We start from the raw sequence: 17,277 nt of genomic DNA, 5'->3' as shown, positions 1-17,277 counted from the left end.
CCACCCCCACATGAGACAGGATCTCACTATACTGTAGCCCAGTTTGGCCTAAAACTTAGAATCCTCCTGGCCTCAGACTTCTGAATGTTGGCAGTTGTAAGCATGTCACCATACTTTGCTAAGAAATAGTTCTTGAAAGGTGATTTTGGTTGCTTTTGTTCACTGATTGCACTACTTAATGTATTTTTGTTCCTCACGTTTTCTACACGTGACACTAGTCACTATGTGAGTCACCGGTGGGTATACAGGCCTTTCATTCAGAAACTGTTGGTTTCACTATGTTGGTTACATACTCTCTTTATTTAGGTTTGTTGAATAAGAAGTACAAAAGGAAACCCTCAGTGGTTTCTATAGGTGCAGCCTTTCTCTCCAGTAGCTATTACAGACAGCCCTGAAGTAGTGGAGTCAGCAAGGGGCCCAGACAAAGCACAGCTCATCTGAATCTGCAAGTACATCTTTCCTTCCTTGGGTGCCTTGTACAGTAAGGCACTGTTAACAGTGTAACAGACAGGAAATACAACGAATAGTTCTAGTGACAATTTACTAGACAAGTTACAGTTTAACGATGGTGGTGGTGATTCTTTGATTTTATTATTATTTTTACAATACGAGTGTAGCCTTTATACTGCACACACACAAAATAAAACAAGTGCTTATTACGAAAGAGTCCCTGCCCCCACCCCCATCAGAACATCCTAAACATAGTAATTGAATGGAACAGAAAAAAATCAAGACTAGTCTGATTTGAAGATTTCAGTAAAAAAGCAAAAGTATGTAATGCCAACAGCTGTTCAACATCCAACTCTAAATAGGCACCATCAAACAAACAAAATAATCCCCATATGTTGAGTTTCGGCAGCACGCATTCCAGTATGATGCTTGAATCATAATCAACTATGAATTAATAATGGGAATAGAACCTTAAAACAGAAATTATATTGCTTCCCTATCCCTCCCTTTCTTTCACAGTTGGAGGGTGCAAGTATTAGGGGGATACAAAAGTTAGAGAAGTAAAAAGAAAATTCTCAAAGCTGTTGCTGTTTGGAGTAGAAAGGAAGACAGCATTTTACAAATGGTCAAAAGATCCCAAGGCAAATAACACAATTCATTCACTATCACTCCTATTTGAAAGAATAGAGAGATCAGCATCTTATTATATAAAACTGTATTTCAGAACTGTATTACAGGTTCACCAGAAACTATGGATGTAGTTTTAGGCTTCATCAGGAAAACATTTTCAGTTCAAATCAAGTTAGATATTGTACATCTAGCCTGGCTGGATCAGTGTCTAGAACTGCTCACTGTCACCCTGAACAGCTGTAAACTAAACAATAGTATGTAACTCCATAGGAAGCTTAAGGATCGAAGATATGTACACACTAATTAGATCTCCCCTGCTTCCCGCTCTTCTGAGCTCCGCCTGTCTTCTGCTCTGCCATTAGCACTCTCATAGGACCGCTTCTTAGCTTTTCCATCTCGCTCACGAGGTGATCTGTCTCTTGAACTCCTGTCTCTGTCACGTGATGCTAAGTCTTGGTCTCTGAATCTTTCTTTTGAGGATCTGAAAAATATTAATTTGAGGAGCAAAATATGTTGGGAAACCCAAAATCCAAATAAAAGAATAGGATAAATACTAAGGTATTGATAGCTGGAAAATATATATATATATTAAAATACATCTAAGAAAAAGTCAGTTTTCTGACAGAGCACTACCATAGTTGGTAAGGGTAGTAAACAACAGTGGTAAGGGTAGTAAAACAAGACGTGTGGCCACAAACAGCTATGTGTCAAAAAACATAAGCTAAAATAATGACTTAGAAGATATTTTAAATATTTCAGAGACAACCATATAGCTCAAGAGATTCATAAAAACATTTAATATAAAGATAATGGCTTTTGAAAGTGAAAGATATCAGATACTTAAAACAATATTTGAGAACCTAAGATTCCAGACTGGATAGAAATCAATGAGTTGGTACAGGAGTTAAAAGTCTTTTCTGCCAAAATGATACTAAGTATCTGAGGTGTTGCAGGTCCACAGATTTTGGGAGTATTATTCTTCCCTTCCTTTGTGTCAACTTGTAAGAATGTAAAACCATCCATAGCTTGCTGGCTGTACCAAAACAAACTACAGGCAACATTTGGCCTATAGGGAACAGTTTGCCAACACCTGACTTAAACACAGTATGGCTTTAAATAACCACGTTAATATAAAAAGCTGCTTTGCCCCTCCTGAGTTAACTCATCAAAATAAGCATGGAAGACAGAAGATGGCTATACTTAATGAATTGTGATGATAGTTTCTCAATACTATCTTCTCTGTGCCACTATCTATCTTCACTGAAATAGGTATACCAAACAAAGCATATTCAATCAGAAGGAAAACCACAGGACATTATGCGATTAGAGAGAGGATCTTCTATATATATAAATTCTACATCTAAAATGATCAGCAACAAAGACTACCATTTACTTGGCTGTTTACAAGTGATACAGAATTCTTACACAGTTATTTCAACTTAGTCCACGTTCAGAATTAGGACTTGAGGCACTGTCAAGACCTGAAGAATCGTGTGTGTGTGTGTGTGTGTGTGTGTGTGTGTGTGTGTGTGTGTGTGTGTGTGTGTGTGTGTGTGTGTGTGTGTGTGTGTGTGTGTGTGTGTGTGTGTGTGTGTGTGTGTGTGTGTGTGTGTGTGTGTGTGGTGCTGGCATTTAACTAGGATCTTACATGTGCTAAATATTGCTGTACCACTAAGCAACAACCTCGGCTCTGAATAAACAATACTTTCAGGTAACCCTAAGGCGGGGGGGGGAGGGGGGGGAATAACAGGGGGACATACACTACTCCATTTTTGAAATATAGTAAGGAGGTGTTATGGTTTGGATATAAAATGGCACCAGAGGTTCATATATTAAAGGCTTGGTCCCCAGCCAGTGGTACTGAGAAGTGACTGGATCATGATGGTGCTAACCTCATCAATAAATTAAATCATTGATGAGGTCATAGTTGAAAAACAGCTACTAGGAGATAGGGCCTGGAAGTAGGTCATTGAAGGGTATTATTTTGTCTCAGAGCCCCTTCCTTGCACTCTCAACACCTATTTCCTGGTTCTTATCATGATCTACCTCACCATGTACAATCCCAGAAGTACCAGTTCATTCACCATGAACTAAATCTCTGAAACCATGAGTCAAAATAAATGCTTCCAATAACTGTTTTCTGAAGCATTATTTTGGTACAGTCACAAAAAACTAACAAACCAGATTAAATTAAAAAAAAATAAAGCTTGAAAGATTAATACTAATTTCTTTAGGGGAGAGAGCTTTAACCTCTGAGCCTTGGCAACTTGAGCCATGGCTCCATTACTTTGTCTTGGTTATTTTTATATCATTTCTAAGCTTTTCCCAAGGCTGGTCTTGGACTATGATCCTCCTACACTCCTAGATAGCTGGGAGTACAGATGTGAAACACCATCAAGCTTGTTTGTTAAGATATTTTGCTAAATTTTTTTGCAGAGTTGGCCTTGAACTACAATCCTCAATCTCTACCACCTGAGTAGCTGGAGTTATAGGCATGAGCCATTAACCTAGTGATCAATACCAATTTTAAGGATTCTACTTAAGGTTTTAATAGACAATTTAAATGATCCATTAAGGAAGAAAATCACAGTCTAATGGTTGTAAGTCTATATACTAGGCTTCCTTCACAGCCTTTGAAGGGAAGGAATATGAAATAAGGTAATAGGGTAACTAAGAATAAGGGACATTAATTGACAGATAAGAGGACCAACTAATAAAGTGTTTTCTGGCAGATCACAATGTCCCACAGAGGCAGTTTCCTGTTTTAAATTTCTGTGAGCCTGATAAAGGAAATTCTCTCTCTCTACTGAGGACATAGGGAAAAACAGGTGGGATAATTAAGTTACTTGGTTGGTAAAGGCCACTGGACCCTTAGCAATCTGTCTCTAAAGTCTGCTCTACACACATTAGAAAGAGACTTAAGCAGAAACCTGAAAAAGACCCTATTGACCTGGGGGAGCTGCTACCAAGGAAAGATGACAAAAAGAAATGTACTTTATCAGAGACCATTACTTCATGGCAGGGGCTAGAAGACAGCACAACATCAAAGGATTTTAATGGAAACTTTTACCTAAAAAAACTTAATTCACATGCAGCAATAACGATGTTATATGGAATAACAAGAAGGATCTAATATCAATTATTTGCTAATATTTGGTAAAATCAATTATCGTTTTAAAGAGTACATTTGAATTGAAAGATGAGAAGGGCTCTTCAGAAAACAAAAAATTTTAATAGTTTTACAAAAATATTCCTCTTTATGCACATGCTGAGAATCTCAGGTGGGAGTGCTAATGTGGTATGGTGGGAAACTTTTCCTAAACAATTTTACAGGAATAACAATGACACAATCTCAGAGACCAAGACTCCATGCCCATCCCTCCCATCTCCACCATCAATAAAGACATGAGAACTTAAAACACCAGAAACAGTGACAGCTAGACATTTCAACTTAAGAAATCGACTGGATCTTCCACCATCTAGATGAGTGATTCTTAAAAATTAGCGTACAGGTTAAGACAATTTTTTTTTAATTCTGTATCTGGACATTTACACTGAGGGTGGCTTCTACAATTAAGGTCAAGAGTATGAGGAAAGTGGTCTGCAAATATCTTTCCTACCTGCTTCTATTACATTAAAAGTCTGATGAAATACTTGAAGCTATTTTTTAATACTCTGGTATTTCTTCATTTAAACTTAAATCACTCTATAAAACCCAGTTTAGCACTTTATAATCTGTGGTTAACAGAATTTTTAATTCATACAATAAGCCTCTTGGAGAAACCTGAATAAAGTTCCTTTACTACATTATTATTATTTTTTTTTTTACTAAGCCAAGTGTAGTACAAAGTATGATTCTTAAAACCAGAGGGGGGGGGGGGGGGGGGTTGGCGGGAACGACGCACATCCCTCTAATCCCAGCATTAAGAAAGAGGACTGCAAACTTGAGACCAGCCTGGGCTATACGCTGAGACCTTATATATTTAAAAAAACAAAACTATAAAGTTCTTACTGGTTATTTTAAGGACTACTTAGAACATGGCCAGAAATATAAGAAATAAAATACTGCTTGACAGCCTGTTAAGCAACTCAGCCTATGATTTCAGGGGATGAATGGGTAGCTGAAAATTAAAAATAATAAATTTTATCAGGTTTCTATGATATGGGTTAGAAATGTAAAGACTAATAAGCACTAGGCACTCAAAAAAATTTTTATTCTATATGTACTTAAGAATAGATGAGATGTCAAAAGAAAAAGCAATTTTAGGTATAGTTTATCTTCCATAGAAATTTCCTGGTTTAAGGGCTACTATGTGACCTGAGAAGTTTTGGGAGCTAAACTCCTGTCTACCACATTCTAATGCCTTCTCTGCTCTAACTAGATATCAGGTCCTTAACTATTACACCTTTCCCAATGTCTGCCCTCATTGCACCTTCTGAGTCATATCAATAAATGTAGCTTCCTTAAAATTGAATCTGCCCAACAGGCCATAGGTATACATAATAATTCATTACCTATTGTGCAGATTAAACAAGAATATACTAGAATATGTCTGCTCAAAAAGTGTACCACTTCAAATAAATTGGAAAACAATCATAGCTAAACAACTCATTTAATGAAAGGAGTCTCAGACACTCTTAATTTGTTAATACATACTGAAAAAACTCAAGAGCATTAGTGCCTAGAATCATTTGCCTGTAAAATACTGTTTTCCAGGACATAGTAAGTAGAGAAAAGCAATAACCTCTGCACATATCACTTCCAATTTCTTGCTCTGGCTCATATGTAATTCTTTAGGAATTACCCATATGAGAGAAAAAATTTATACACTGACACAGAAATGTGTACATATTACCAGGTGCAAGTTTCAAACCAATAATCTAAACTCTAAACATAGGTAACAAGTAAACACATGGCTAAAACGTAAAGGTAGCTCCGTGTCCTCTGACCAGCACGTCAGTACCTCCTCTTGGATCGCTCTCTGCTTCTATCTCTAGAACTATGCCGGCTTCTCTGGTGGCTGCGGCTGCGGCTACGGCTGCTAGAGCGGGACCTGTGGCGATGACGTTTCTCCCGAGACTTGGATCGTGTCCTCCTCTTGCGTTCTCTTGACATGGAGCGAGACCGGTGTCTGCGATGTTCTCTGGACCTGGATCTACAAAACAAGATTTGATTTCATTTTCAGACTTGCCAGCAAAACATTTTTCTTTAAAGAGAAACTGTTCTTTAGTAGCTTTAATGCCAACACTATTCCAAATCACCTAAGCCTGCCATTAAAATATGTTGCTGATGTTACTATGTACTAGTATTTGAAAACACAAACCATAATTTCATTCTAGGTCAGTATTTTATAAATTTTTAACAGTGGGCAGAGGGTGTAGCTCAGTGGTAAAGTGCTTGCCTAGAATGCAGTTCAATTCTAAGCACATCAAAAGAAAATTTTGTTTTTACACATTAGGAATATAAGAAAAATGAAGGAAGCAATCCATACCACCAGTGCTATATGGTAATAAATGTATCAAATCACAGTGCAGGTCAAACTATGTGAAATATTCATATAGCATATATAATTTTGGAGGTAAAAACATGCAAATATTATTTCTCAAAGGCTGGGCAGGGTGGTGCCAGTAATCTCAGCTAGATAGGAGGTTGAGAAGAGGATCATAGTATAAAGCTGACCTGACCTCAAGCAAAGATAACTGAAGTAAAAAAGGGCCAGAGGCAGGCTCAAGCAGTAAAGTGCATGTGTGAGGCCACCTCCAGAGCAAGAATACTGCCCACTCAATTCATTTTACAGGACTTTTCCTAAACTGGGGGAGGAAGCACATGGGCATATAGAAAGAGAAAAAACTTTTATAAGCTCAATCAGCTCACAAACTACTAACATGTGCAGTAGGTAAATGTATATGATGAGGGTAGAGATGAAACAGAAGACAGAGGTATGTGAGGGCAAGCAAGGGATGAAAAACATTTAATTTTGTTTTAGAAATCAAGAGCCGGCGCCAATGACTCACACCTGTAATCCTAGCCATTCAGAAAGCTGAGATCTGAGGATCACAGTTTGCAAGCTGGGCAGCAAAGTCTGTGAGACTCTTATCTCCAATTAACCACCAGAAAACCAGAAGTGGTGTTTGGCTAAAAGTGGTAGTGAGTAACAGAAGCCTGACACAGTGGCATCTGCCTAGAAACTGCATCTGGGAACAGCCAAGGCCAAAGGCTTGCTAGTCTTAAACTAAACTAATCCACAGTGATTTTTCTGCTGCAAATAAATAAATGAGGAAACAAAAGCAACAAACCAAACCAAAAAGATCACCAGATTCCCCACCCCCTACGAAGTGATAGATACTTTAAGCTGCATTTACATTTATGAACGTTTTACATTAAAAATCTGTCCAGATGCTGGTGGCTCACGCCTATAATCCTAGCTATTTAGGAGGATGATATCTGAGGATCACAGTTCAAAGCCATCCTGGGCAGGAAAGACTCTTATGTCCAATTAACCACCAAAAAGCCAGAAGCGGCACCTGGCTCAAAGTGGTAGAGCAGTAGCTTTGAGCAAAGAAGCTGAAGGATGCACCCAGGCCCAGAATTCAAGCCCCAGGATTGACACTGGGAAAAAAAAATCATGGACTCACTAAAATTGGGTTTTATGGTATGCATACAAACTATACTTCACTAAAGCAGTTAAAATTTTTAAGTCATTTTAAAATGTGATGTTTTCACATAATATAACTGTTTCAAATACAATTATTTGATTGATACAGGATACAGTTCATTTTTAAAGATTATTTTGCTATAGAGTTTACCATTCAGCTTATGTCAACATTTCAAAGATAAAGCACATGTGGACTAGCACGACAGTTGAACGAAATAGTTCCACAACTGAGTATTTCTAAAAGGAGCAGAGGGAAAAGACTGTAAGACTCATTATAAGTTTCATCAAATAGTATTTCGCTTACCCACTCATTTTGAGCTAATTATTATGAAAGTATTTCTTCCAATGCAAAGTGTTTTCAAGTTTAAAAAATATCAACAATTATTCATGGAAAAATCTATTTACTAGGTGCTACTGAACTTTTCTAGATATTAGAAAGATTGAGCAATAACTCCTTGACTTCTTAGAACTTATACTCTAGTAAATAGTCTACAGACATCTAAGTCTTGGTAAAGAATATAGCTCACACCTATCATTCTAGCTACTTAGGAGAGTGGAACCTTGAAAGTCAGTTTGAAGCCAGCTCAGGCAGAAAAGTCCATCAGACACCATTTTCAGTTAACCAGCAAAAATCCAGGTTGGAGGTGTGGCTCAAGTGGCAGAGTGCCCTGAGTTCTAGTCCTAGTACCAGTTTGCAAACACACACACAAAGAAGGGACAGAGATATGTGTGCTAATTATTTTATACATAGCAGGCAAAAAAGTTCTTCTTATGTCAGTACTAGGGTTTGAACTTATGAACTGAGCTTCTTTGCTCAAAACTGGAACTCTACCACTTGAGCCCCTGCCCTACTTCTTCTGGCTTTTTAGTGGTTAATGGGAAATAAAGGTCTTGGATTCTTTTCTTGCCCAGGTTGGCTTTAAACCTCAATGCTCAGACCTCAGCCTCCTGAGTCACAAGGATTTCAAGCATGAGTTAAAGAAACCCAGTTTCTCACTCTTTCTCTCTCTGTAGGTAGTGTGGTTCAGGGATTTGCTAGCTAAGCACTCCACCATTTGAGCCACACCCTCAGCCACCTTTCTGTTAAGATGGCAGGTAAACAGAAGTGAAAGGCATAAGCAAAGAGAACATAGCCATGAAGTGGATGAAAACTTAGTGGATGAAAGCTTACCACGTTAAAAGGATAGATAAAACCTGTTTGTCTGGGAGTGGGTAAAGGGATCTTATATCCAGATAATGGAAGTACTTTATTATTCAAACTAGGATGCTCTGAATATATTATGAAAGAGGGAGATATTATTCATTAATAGACATTCAGAGACAACAGGCACAACAGGAACACTAGATCTTGTATTATATATGTGAGCCAACAGCACCCAGCTGAATACTGTTTACTGAATACTGTTACTGTCTTTCTTTTTTGTTGTTGCTGCTAGTCATAGGGTTTGAACTCAGGGCCTGGTTGCTGTCCCAGATCCTCTTTTGCTCAAAGCTGGCGCTCTACCACTTAAGCCACAGCTCCATTTCTGGCTTTTTCTGGATAGTTTATTGCAGGTAAGAGTCTCACAGACTTTCCTGTCCTGGCTGGCTTTGAATCACAATCCTCAGATCTCAGCCTTCTGAGTAGCTAGGATTACAGGTATGAGCCACCAGCACACTGGGCTTGAATACTGTTTCTTAAGCGTAAAGCTCAATGGGCTGGGAATGTGGCTTAGTCGTAGAGTGCTTACCTAGCATGCATGAAGCCATGGGTTTATTTCCTCAGAATTACATAAACAGAAAAACCCAGAAGTAGCTTTGTGGCTCAAGTGATAGACTGCAAGTCTGGAGCAAAATGAAGCTCAAGGGAGGCTGGCGTCAGTGGCTTAAACCTGTAATCCTAGCTACTTGGAACTTGAAGTGGTGCTGTGGCTCAAATGGTAGAGCACTAGCCTTGAGCTGAAGAGCACAGGGATAGTGCCCAAGACCAGAGTTCAAGCCCCCTGACCACCACTACCAACAACAACAACAAAAAGCTCAGGGACAGCACCTAGGCCTTGAGTTCAAGCCCCAGGACCAGCACCAAAAAAAAAAAAAAAAAAGTAAAGTTCAAAAGTCCTGTTACATACTGAGATTTTAAAGAAATATTTAGGGGCTGAGAATGTTGCTTTGTGGTAGAGTGCCTAGCATGCATGAAGTCCTGGGTTCGATTCCCTAGTACCACATAAACAGAAAAGGCCAGATGTGGCACTGTGGCTCAAATGGTAGAGCGTTAGCCTTGAGCACAGAGAGGCTCAGGGACAAAGCCCAAGCCCTGAGTTCAAGCCCCAGGACTGGAAAAAAAAAATAATGTATTAAATATTTAAAAATCTTTTAAGTTCCTCAAAAATTTTAAAGCAGGGGCTGGGAAGTTGGCTCAGTGGTAGAGCGCTTGCCTTGCATGCCTGAGGCCCTGGGTTCGATTCCTCAGCACCACATAAGAAAAAAGCTGGAAGTGGCGCTGTGGCTCAAGTGGTAGAGCACTAGCCTTGAGCTGAAGAGCTGAGGGACAGCACCCAGGCCCAGAGTTCAGGCCCCACAACCAGACCCAAAAAAAAAAAAATTTTTTTTTTAAAGCAGTCTCTAATATTACTGATCAAAATTGAGTGTCTTCTGAGCAGTTTCTCTCTTTGAACTACCAAAGACACAGTAACAACTTATTGATTCTCCTTAAAAACCATCTTTGAAAAACACAGCACCATTATGTATACCTATCTTTTATGATACCTACCTTTTGGGATTCTTGCTATGTGATCGGGACCTAAAAAAAGAATACCTACTTTTAGAAATAAAATTCACAGTACAACGTGCTGTTAAATTAATTATACTTTTTATACATAATATATAAATTATGTACTATGCCCTCAATTTTTTTTCCAGAATGTAGATGAACTCTAATGTGGGCTCCTTCAGCCATATACCTGGCTCTTAGGAATATGCATTTGGTAGACTAAAGTGTTTTATATATCGTAACTCCTTAATTCTCCAAAATGCACTTCCTTTCTAGAAAAAGTTATCTACAGCTTTCTCATCTTATTTTTCCTTTCTGGGGACAAGACTACATCTGTTCTGGAATCTCATACTATTATCATTAAAACACTGAACTCAATCTTGTAATATCTTTGTATGGAATAAGGTATTCTTTCTTTTTGGAAGGGGTGTTGGTACCGGAGCTTGACCTCTCTGATTTCCCTTGGCTTTTTGCATGTGGCTGGCATTCTACCAATTGTACTATATCCTTAATAGTAGCTTTTTTTTCTTTTTTTTTGCTTTACTGGAGATTAAGAGTCTTGTGGACTTTTCTGCCTATGCTAGCTTCAAACTAAGATCTTCCAATCTCAAATAGGATTACAAGTTTTTGCCACTAGTGTTCAGCTACCTCAATCTTTCTTTCCATTTTTTTCTTTTTTAAGGTACTGGGGTTAGAACTTGGGACAGATTTCTGGCTTGATAAGCTGGTGAGAAATAAAACTGAGCCACATACACATTTAGCTCTTAAAATGAAATATTCTTATATAATGTATTCTTCACATTCCTAGCATACAGTTAGTGCGCAGTAAGTGGCAAGTTAATATTACTGTTAGTACAACTATAGGTTTTGTGTTTGCGTGAATAATACGTAATATGGTTGAAAGCATGCTTTTTGTAGATTCAGCCATGTGTGTTAACTCTGGCACTACCACTTGCACAACAGGTAAATTATATATTGTCCCTCGGCTTAGTTGTCTTTGACAAGAGAAGTTGTGACATAAATTTCACGAGGGAGAGGAGTGGTTTAGATACAAAATGCTTTCCCCCTCAAAGATTCATGTAATAAAGGCTTTACCCCATTGGTAGACCTAATAATTGAGGGATGATTAGATCATGAGGGCACTGGTCTAATCAATATATTGATCTACTAATGGGTGGCATTATTTAGAGACATCCAAACTAAGAGGTGAGTCCTAGTTAGAGGAAATAGGTCCCTGCAGGCATTTCTTTAACAGAGTATAGCTTGTCCTGGACCCTTCCTATAGTTTTCTTTCTGCTTCTTGGCTGCGGTGAGCAGCTTTCCCTCTTCACTGTCTGTTAGACACACCTGTAAGCAATGATGTTCAGATTTCCTACAGGGCCATAAAAATGAAGGCAACCCATCATGCACTAAAACTTCTAAAAAAAAATGAGTCAAATAAACCTTTCTTTTGTTTCAGCTATTTTGTCACAGAAAAAAAAAAAAAAACCTGAATAAAGTATATGTGTTCATTTAGGTAAATTTCTTAAGACACAGCCTGGTATATAATAAGTATGCAGTATTTTTTTAAATTTTATAATAGCTTATAATTTGTATCTTTCATTCAGTCATAATACTTCAAATTCAGGTATCTAAAAGAAAAAAACATTTTTAAACATTTCTGAAAAATAACATTTTAAAGCCATTTTATAACAAAATTTGCCAAGCTGCAAATGAAAGGAATAAAATGTGACATACTTTAGAATACAATGTGATATACTTTCTCATTATCTATAAAAATGAAGGTGTCGGGGAGGGAGGAAAGGGATGATGGGGGAAAACAAAGCAGGCAACAATGCTTGATAAGAAATGTACCCATTACCTTGCTTATGTAATTGTAACCCCTCCGTACAGTATTCTCACAATAAAAAACTTATTTTAAAAAAATGAAGGTGTAGTCCTGCAATAAAAAATATTTGTGCTCATATGACTGTCACCTCAGTCAAATCTTAAATTGAGAAACCTAATATTGTGTAAAATACTATTTATAGTCATATTACAACACATATAAGCTTTATCCCATTTTGACCTCACACTGCTGTGATTTCCAGTCTAATATGCTCAAAGCTAGAGGAATTAGGATGACCTATTCACATACTATAAAGGATTTTAGTTAATTTATCTGAGAAAAGTTACTTAAATTTCAGAGCTATGTAACACAATTAAGGAAACACTATAAATTAGAACAAGCAATGTTTGTCTATTGTAAAAAGCTGTTAAAGTAGTTAAGAGTATGACTTACAAAGAATGTTGTTACATTGATGATATGCAACTTTAGTTACAAATAGCTTCAAAAATAGCTTAAAAATATGTTTAGCTAGATTTTTGTTTTTTTATTTTTAATGCTGGTCCTGGGGCTTAAACTTAGGGCCTGGGTACTGTCTTTGAGCTTTTGTGGCCAAGGCTAGTGCTCTACCACTTGAGCCATAGCCACACTTCCAGCTTTTTGGGTAGTTAATTGGAGATGAGAGTCTCATGTATTTCCTTTCCCACTGGCTTCAAATCATGATCCCATGATCATGAGGTTACAGGTGTGAGCTACTGGTACCCTGCTATACAAGAATGTTTAAAGCAAGCCAAGCATGGTGGCTCAGCCTGTAATCCTAGCTACTCAGGAGGCTGAGATATGAGCATTGCAGTTCAAAGCCAGCCCAGGCAGGCAAATCTATGAGACTCTTATCTCCAATAAACCACTCAGAAAACCAGTAGTGCTGTAGCTCAAGTGGTAGAGTGGTAGCCTTGAGCGGAAGAGCTGAGGGACAGCGCCCAGGACCAGAGTTCAAGCCCGATGACCAACCAGAAAAAAAAAAAAAAAAAAAAGGTTTAAAACAATCATATGACTGGCATAATTGTGACTGATATAATCATATATATTCATGTATATAGTTGAGAAATCATATGAATAGGAAGAACCACAAGATATCAATTAATAATACTAATAATCAGAAATCTATACATTTGGGGCTGGGAATGTGGCTCAGTGGTAGAGCACTTGCCTTGCATGCTCGAGGCCCTGGGTTCGATTCCTCAGCACCACATAAGAAAAAAGCCGGAAGTGGCTCTGTGGCTCAAGTGGTAGAGTGCTAACCTTGGGCTGAAGAGCTGAGGGACAGTGCCCAGGCCCAGAGTTTAGGCCCCATGACCGGACCCAAAAAAAAAAAAAAAAAAAAAAAAAAAACAGAAATCTATACATTTAGCTATTATTGGAAGTTTTGACTCGGCTCACAGAATTGAAAAAATAAAAAAACTAAAGTTTAATATAAAAAAATAAAGGAGGGCTGGGAAGGTGGCTCAGTGGTAGAGTGCTTGCCTTGTATACATGAGGCCTTTGGTTCGATTCCTCAGCACCACATAAGCAGAAAAAGCCTGAAGTGATGCTGTGGCTCAAGTGGTAGAACACTAGCCTTGAGCTGAAGAGCTGAGGGACAGCACCCAGGCCCAGAGTTCAGGCCCCACGACCGACAAAAATAAATAAATAAATAATAAACAGAAAACCTTCAACCTTTGTGATCACCAAATACATTGTGAGAACACAGTTTTATGCCAAGCAGGTTCAAATCTAGCTCAATATGAAAACTGGAAGCGCTAACAAGGGCTACACAGGTATTTTGTTATAAATTTCCCAAGAACTGAAGATATTCAAGTCATGTACAATGGTACACATCTACAGTTGCAGCATTCAGAAGGCAGAGGCAGAAGATTCAGAGATTGAGTTTAAGGCCAGCTCGAGCCACTCAGCAAAGTACAAATCCAGCTGTAGCTACCAAAACTCTATCTTAAAAACTGAAGGTCTTTACAAGGGCACTGGTGGCTCACACCTATAATCCTAGCTACTCAGGAGTTTGAGATCTGAGGATCAGACTCAAAAGCCAGCCTGTGAGACTCTTATCTCCAATTAACCACCAGAAAACTACAAGTGGCACTGTGGCTCAAGTGGTAGTATGCTCACCTTGAGCTGAAGAGCTCAGGGACAGTGCCCAGGCCCAGAGTTCAAGAGCTATGACCAACACAAAAAAAAAAGAAAAAGAACCAAATAAAAGGCTAACGATGTAAATCAATGGTAGAGAACACTTGCCTAGAATATGCAAAGGCATGTGTTCAATTTCTGGCCAAAAAGAAAAGAAAAAGGAAGTGTAAGGGGAGAAAGGGAAGAGGAAGGAAAATGAAGAAGGGGGAAGTGAGATGAAGAGGGGATAAGGAAAAAGAAGAGAAGCACAGGGAAAGAAAGAAAAGGGATATGAAGGGGCTGAGAAAGTAACACAGTGGTAGAGTGCTTGCCTTGCATGCATGAGGTCTTGGGTTTAATTCCTCAGCACCACATAAGGAAAAAAGCTGGAAGTGGTACTGTGGCTCAAGTGGTAGAGTGATAGCCTTGAGCAGAAGAGCTGAGAGACAGAGCCCAGGCCCAGAGTTCAGGCCCCATGACCAACAACAACAAAACAAGAAAAGAAAAGGGATATGAAGCTTTCTTTACTACAGTTATATGGCTAAGAACTTAATGCAGGCTGAGCATCTCTGATCTCATCAATCTGAAATCAGATATCTTAAACTATTGAACAGACATAATACAAAAAAGTTAAGATTTTGGAGCATTTCAGATTTTGGATTTTTTAATTAGGGATTTTGTTGCTTTATTATGAAAATATTCACAAATCTAAAAAACTCCATAATCTGAATGAAGTACTTTCTTATCGCAGGCATCTTGAACAAGGGGTATATAATCTGTACATCTACAGAAAAGATGTCTTTCTTGGTGACATTTTAAAAAAGAGAACAAAAATTTTCCATGTGCCAGAACAGATATAAGCATCAAAATCATAACTCTCACATTTCCTTTTAGAACCAGAGATTTAACTTCAAATATCTGGACTAATATGACTCCATACCTCCTCAGCTTCTCTCGTTCTTCTCTCTCCCTTTCTTCTCTTCTCTTCAGACGTTCCTGGTTTCTTTTTTCCTGCTTCTCAGCTACAACTCTCTTAAAAAAATAATAATAATATATGAAGCACATATTTACTGGTCCAATTCTTAATTTTTTTTTTTTTTTTTTTGGTCATGGGGCTTGAACTCTAGACCTGGACATTGTCCTGAGCTCTTCACCTCAAGGCGAGCGGTCTACCACTTGAGCCATAGCACCACTTCTGGTTTTCTGGTGGTTAACTGGAGGTAAGAGTCTCACTGACTTTCCTGCCCTGGTTGGCTTCAAACCATGATCCTCAGTTCTCAGCCTTCTGAGTAGCCAGGATAGGTGTGAGCCACCAGCACCCAACTCAATTCTTAGTTATCTTAACCTAACACCTTTACTATAGTATTTGGTTTCTAATGTGCTACATTTAATCTGTTGAATAACGGTTCAATCTGAAGTTTTGATAAGTATAATTATTAGTTTAACAAGACTGCTTTCCAGAATATTCTCCCTTCATCATGCCATCATTACTTTTCTTGATGATTTCTGAATGGCATTTCAAAACTCACTTCTATAAAACTTTCTTCTACCAAATACTATGTATTGCTGGGAAGGTGGCTTGTGGTAGTGTGCTTGCCTTGCATGCATGAGGCCCTGGGTTCGATTCCTCAGCACCACATAAGCAGAAAGAAAAAAGCCGGAAGTGGTGCTGTGGCTCAAGTGGTAGAGCACTAGCCTTGAGCTGAGGAGCTGAGGGACAGAGCCCAGGCCCAGAGTTCAGGTTCCACGACCAGACCCAAAAAAAACAAAAAAACAAACCAAATACTATGTAAAAAAAAAAAAAAAAAAAATCAACCCTTATAAATCACAAGTTACCATAAACTATGGTTTCTGATATAAAAATATCATTTCTTATTATCCTAACACTGCTGCCTTTAAAGATATGAGAAAACTGCTCAAGTGTTCTATTGCTAGGTTTGTAATTTTAAACCAACTCTGAAGTAGTTATTATTTCTGAGTTTAACTCAGAGCTCAACAACTTCATGTGCTATAATCAATGTTATTTTGACAATTTTTAGAAACTTGGCATTATGCTATTCAAAACCTTACAGTGGCTTGCTGTTAACTACAAATATATTTTTGTATTTAAGTGATTCCATTTTATTTTTATGTATGTGTGTTTGTTTTTTGTCAGTCATGGGGCTTGAACTCTGGGCCTGGGCGCTGTCTCTCAGCTCTTCAGCTCAAGGCTAGCACTCTACTACTTGAGTTACAGCGCCACTTCTGGTTTTCTGTGGTTTTACTGGAGATAAAGAGTTTCACAGACTTTCCTGCCTGGGCTGGCTTTGAACCGCCTATCCTCAGATCTCAGCCTCCTGAGTAGCTAAGATTACAGGCATGAGCCACCAGGGCCCGGCTGTATGTTTGTTTTCTTAAAGCACAGTTTTCTTTGGCAAGCAAAGAAGGCCGTGATCTCACAATCCTCTTGCATCAATCTCCTGAGGACTGGGACTACTGGTATGTACCACTAGGTTCCAGGTTGATTTATTTATTTTATTGCTCAGTAGTGGAGCTAGAATTCAGGCCTGGGCATTGTCCTTGAAATATTTTGCTCAAGGGTAGCTCTCTACCACTTTCAGCCACAGCACTACTTCCAATTTTCTGGTGTTAATTAGATAAGAGTCTCATGGACTTTTCGGTCCAGGCTAGTTTGGAACATGATCCTCAGCACTCAGTTTCCTCAGTAGCTAGGATTACAGGCTTGATCCACCAGCACCCAGCTCCAGGTTGTTTTAAATGTCACCAGATTATTTTAAATGACAAAATATGGATCTTGGTTTTAATTC

At 38.5% G+C, this 17,277-nt stretch overlaps 1 protein-coding gene across 9 annotated transcripts in view; it reads right to left on the bottom strand.

Annotated features, from left to right (window-relative positions):
* Window positions 1–281: 281 nt before the first annotated feature.
* Window positions 282–17,277, bottom strand: part of LOC122105761 (putative RNA-binding protein Luc7-like 2) — a 60,935-nt gene continuing 43,939 nt past the window's right edge. For 7 of the 9 annotated variants that reach the window (XM_042677051.1, XM_042677050.1, XM_042677057.1 and 4 more), the window contains 4 exons: window positions 15,411–15,502; window positions 10,486–10,515; window positions 6,045–6,236; window positions 282–1,561 (listed from right to left, as the gene is read on the bottom strand). In XM_042677051.1, coding sequence (XP_042532985.1) covers window positions 1,384–1,561; window positions 6,045–6,236; window positions 10,486–10,515; window positions 15,411–15,502 — 492 coding nt within the window. In that variant the 3' untranslated portion in view covers window positions 282–1,383. The remainder of the gene's footprint in view (window positions 1,562–6,044; window positions 6,237–10,485; window positions 10,516–15,410; window positions 15,503–17,277) is intronic. The other 2 variants (XM_042677055.1, XM_042677049.1) reach the window with 1 other exon arrangement.

The sequence above is a fragment of the Dipodomys spectabilis genome, unplaced genomic scaffold, assembly GCF_019054845.1.
Source record: "Dipodomys spectabilis isolate Male_0828 unplaced genomic scaffold, ASM1905484v1 ptg000034l, whole genome shotgun sequence".
Lineage (NCBI taxonomy): Eukaryota > Metazoa > Chordata > Mammalia > Rodentia > Heteromyidae > Dipodomys > Dipodomys spectabilis.
The sequence above is the reverse complement of the archived record's forward strand: the minus strand, read 5'-3'. Positions and strand labels throughout refer to the sequence as shown.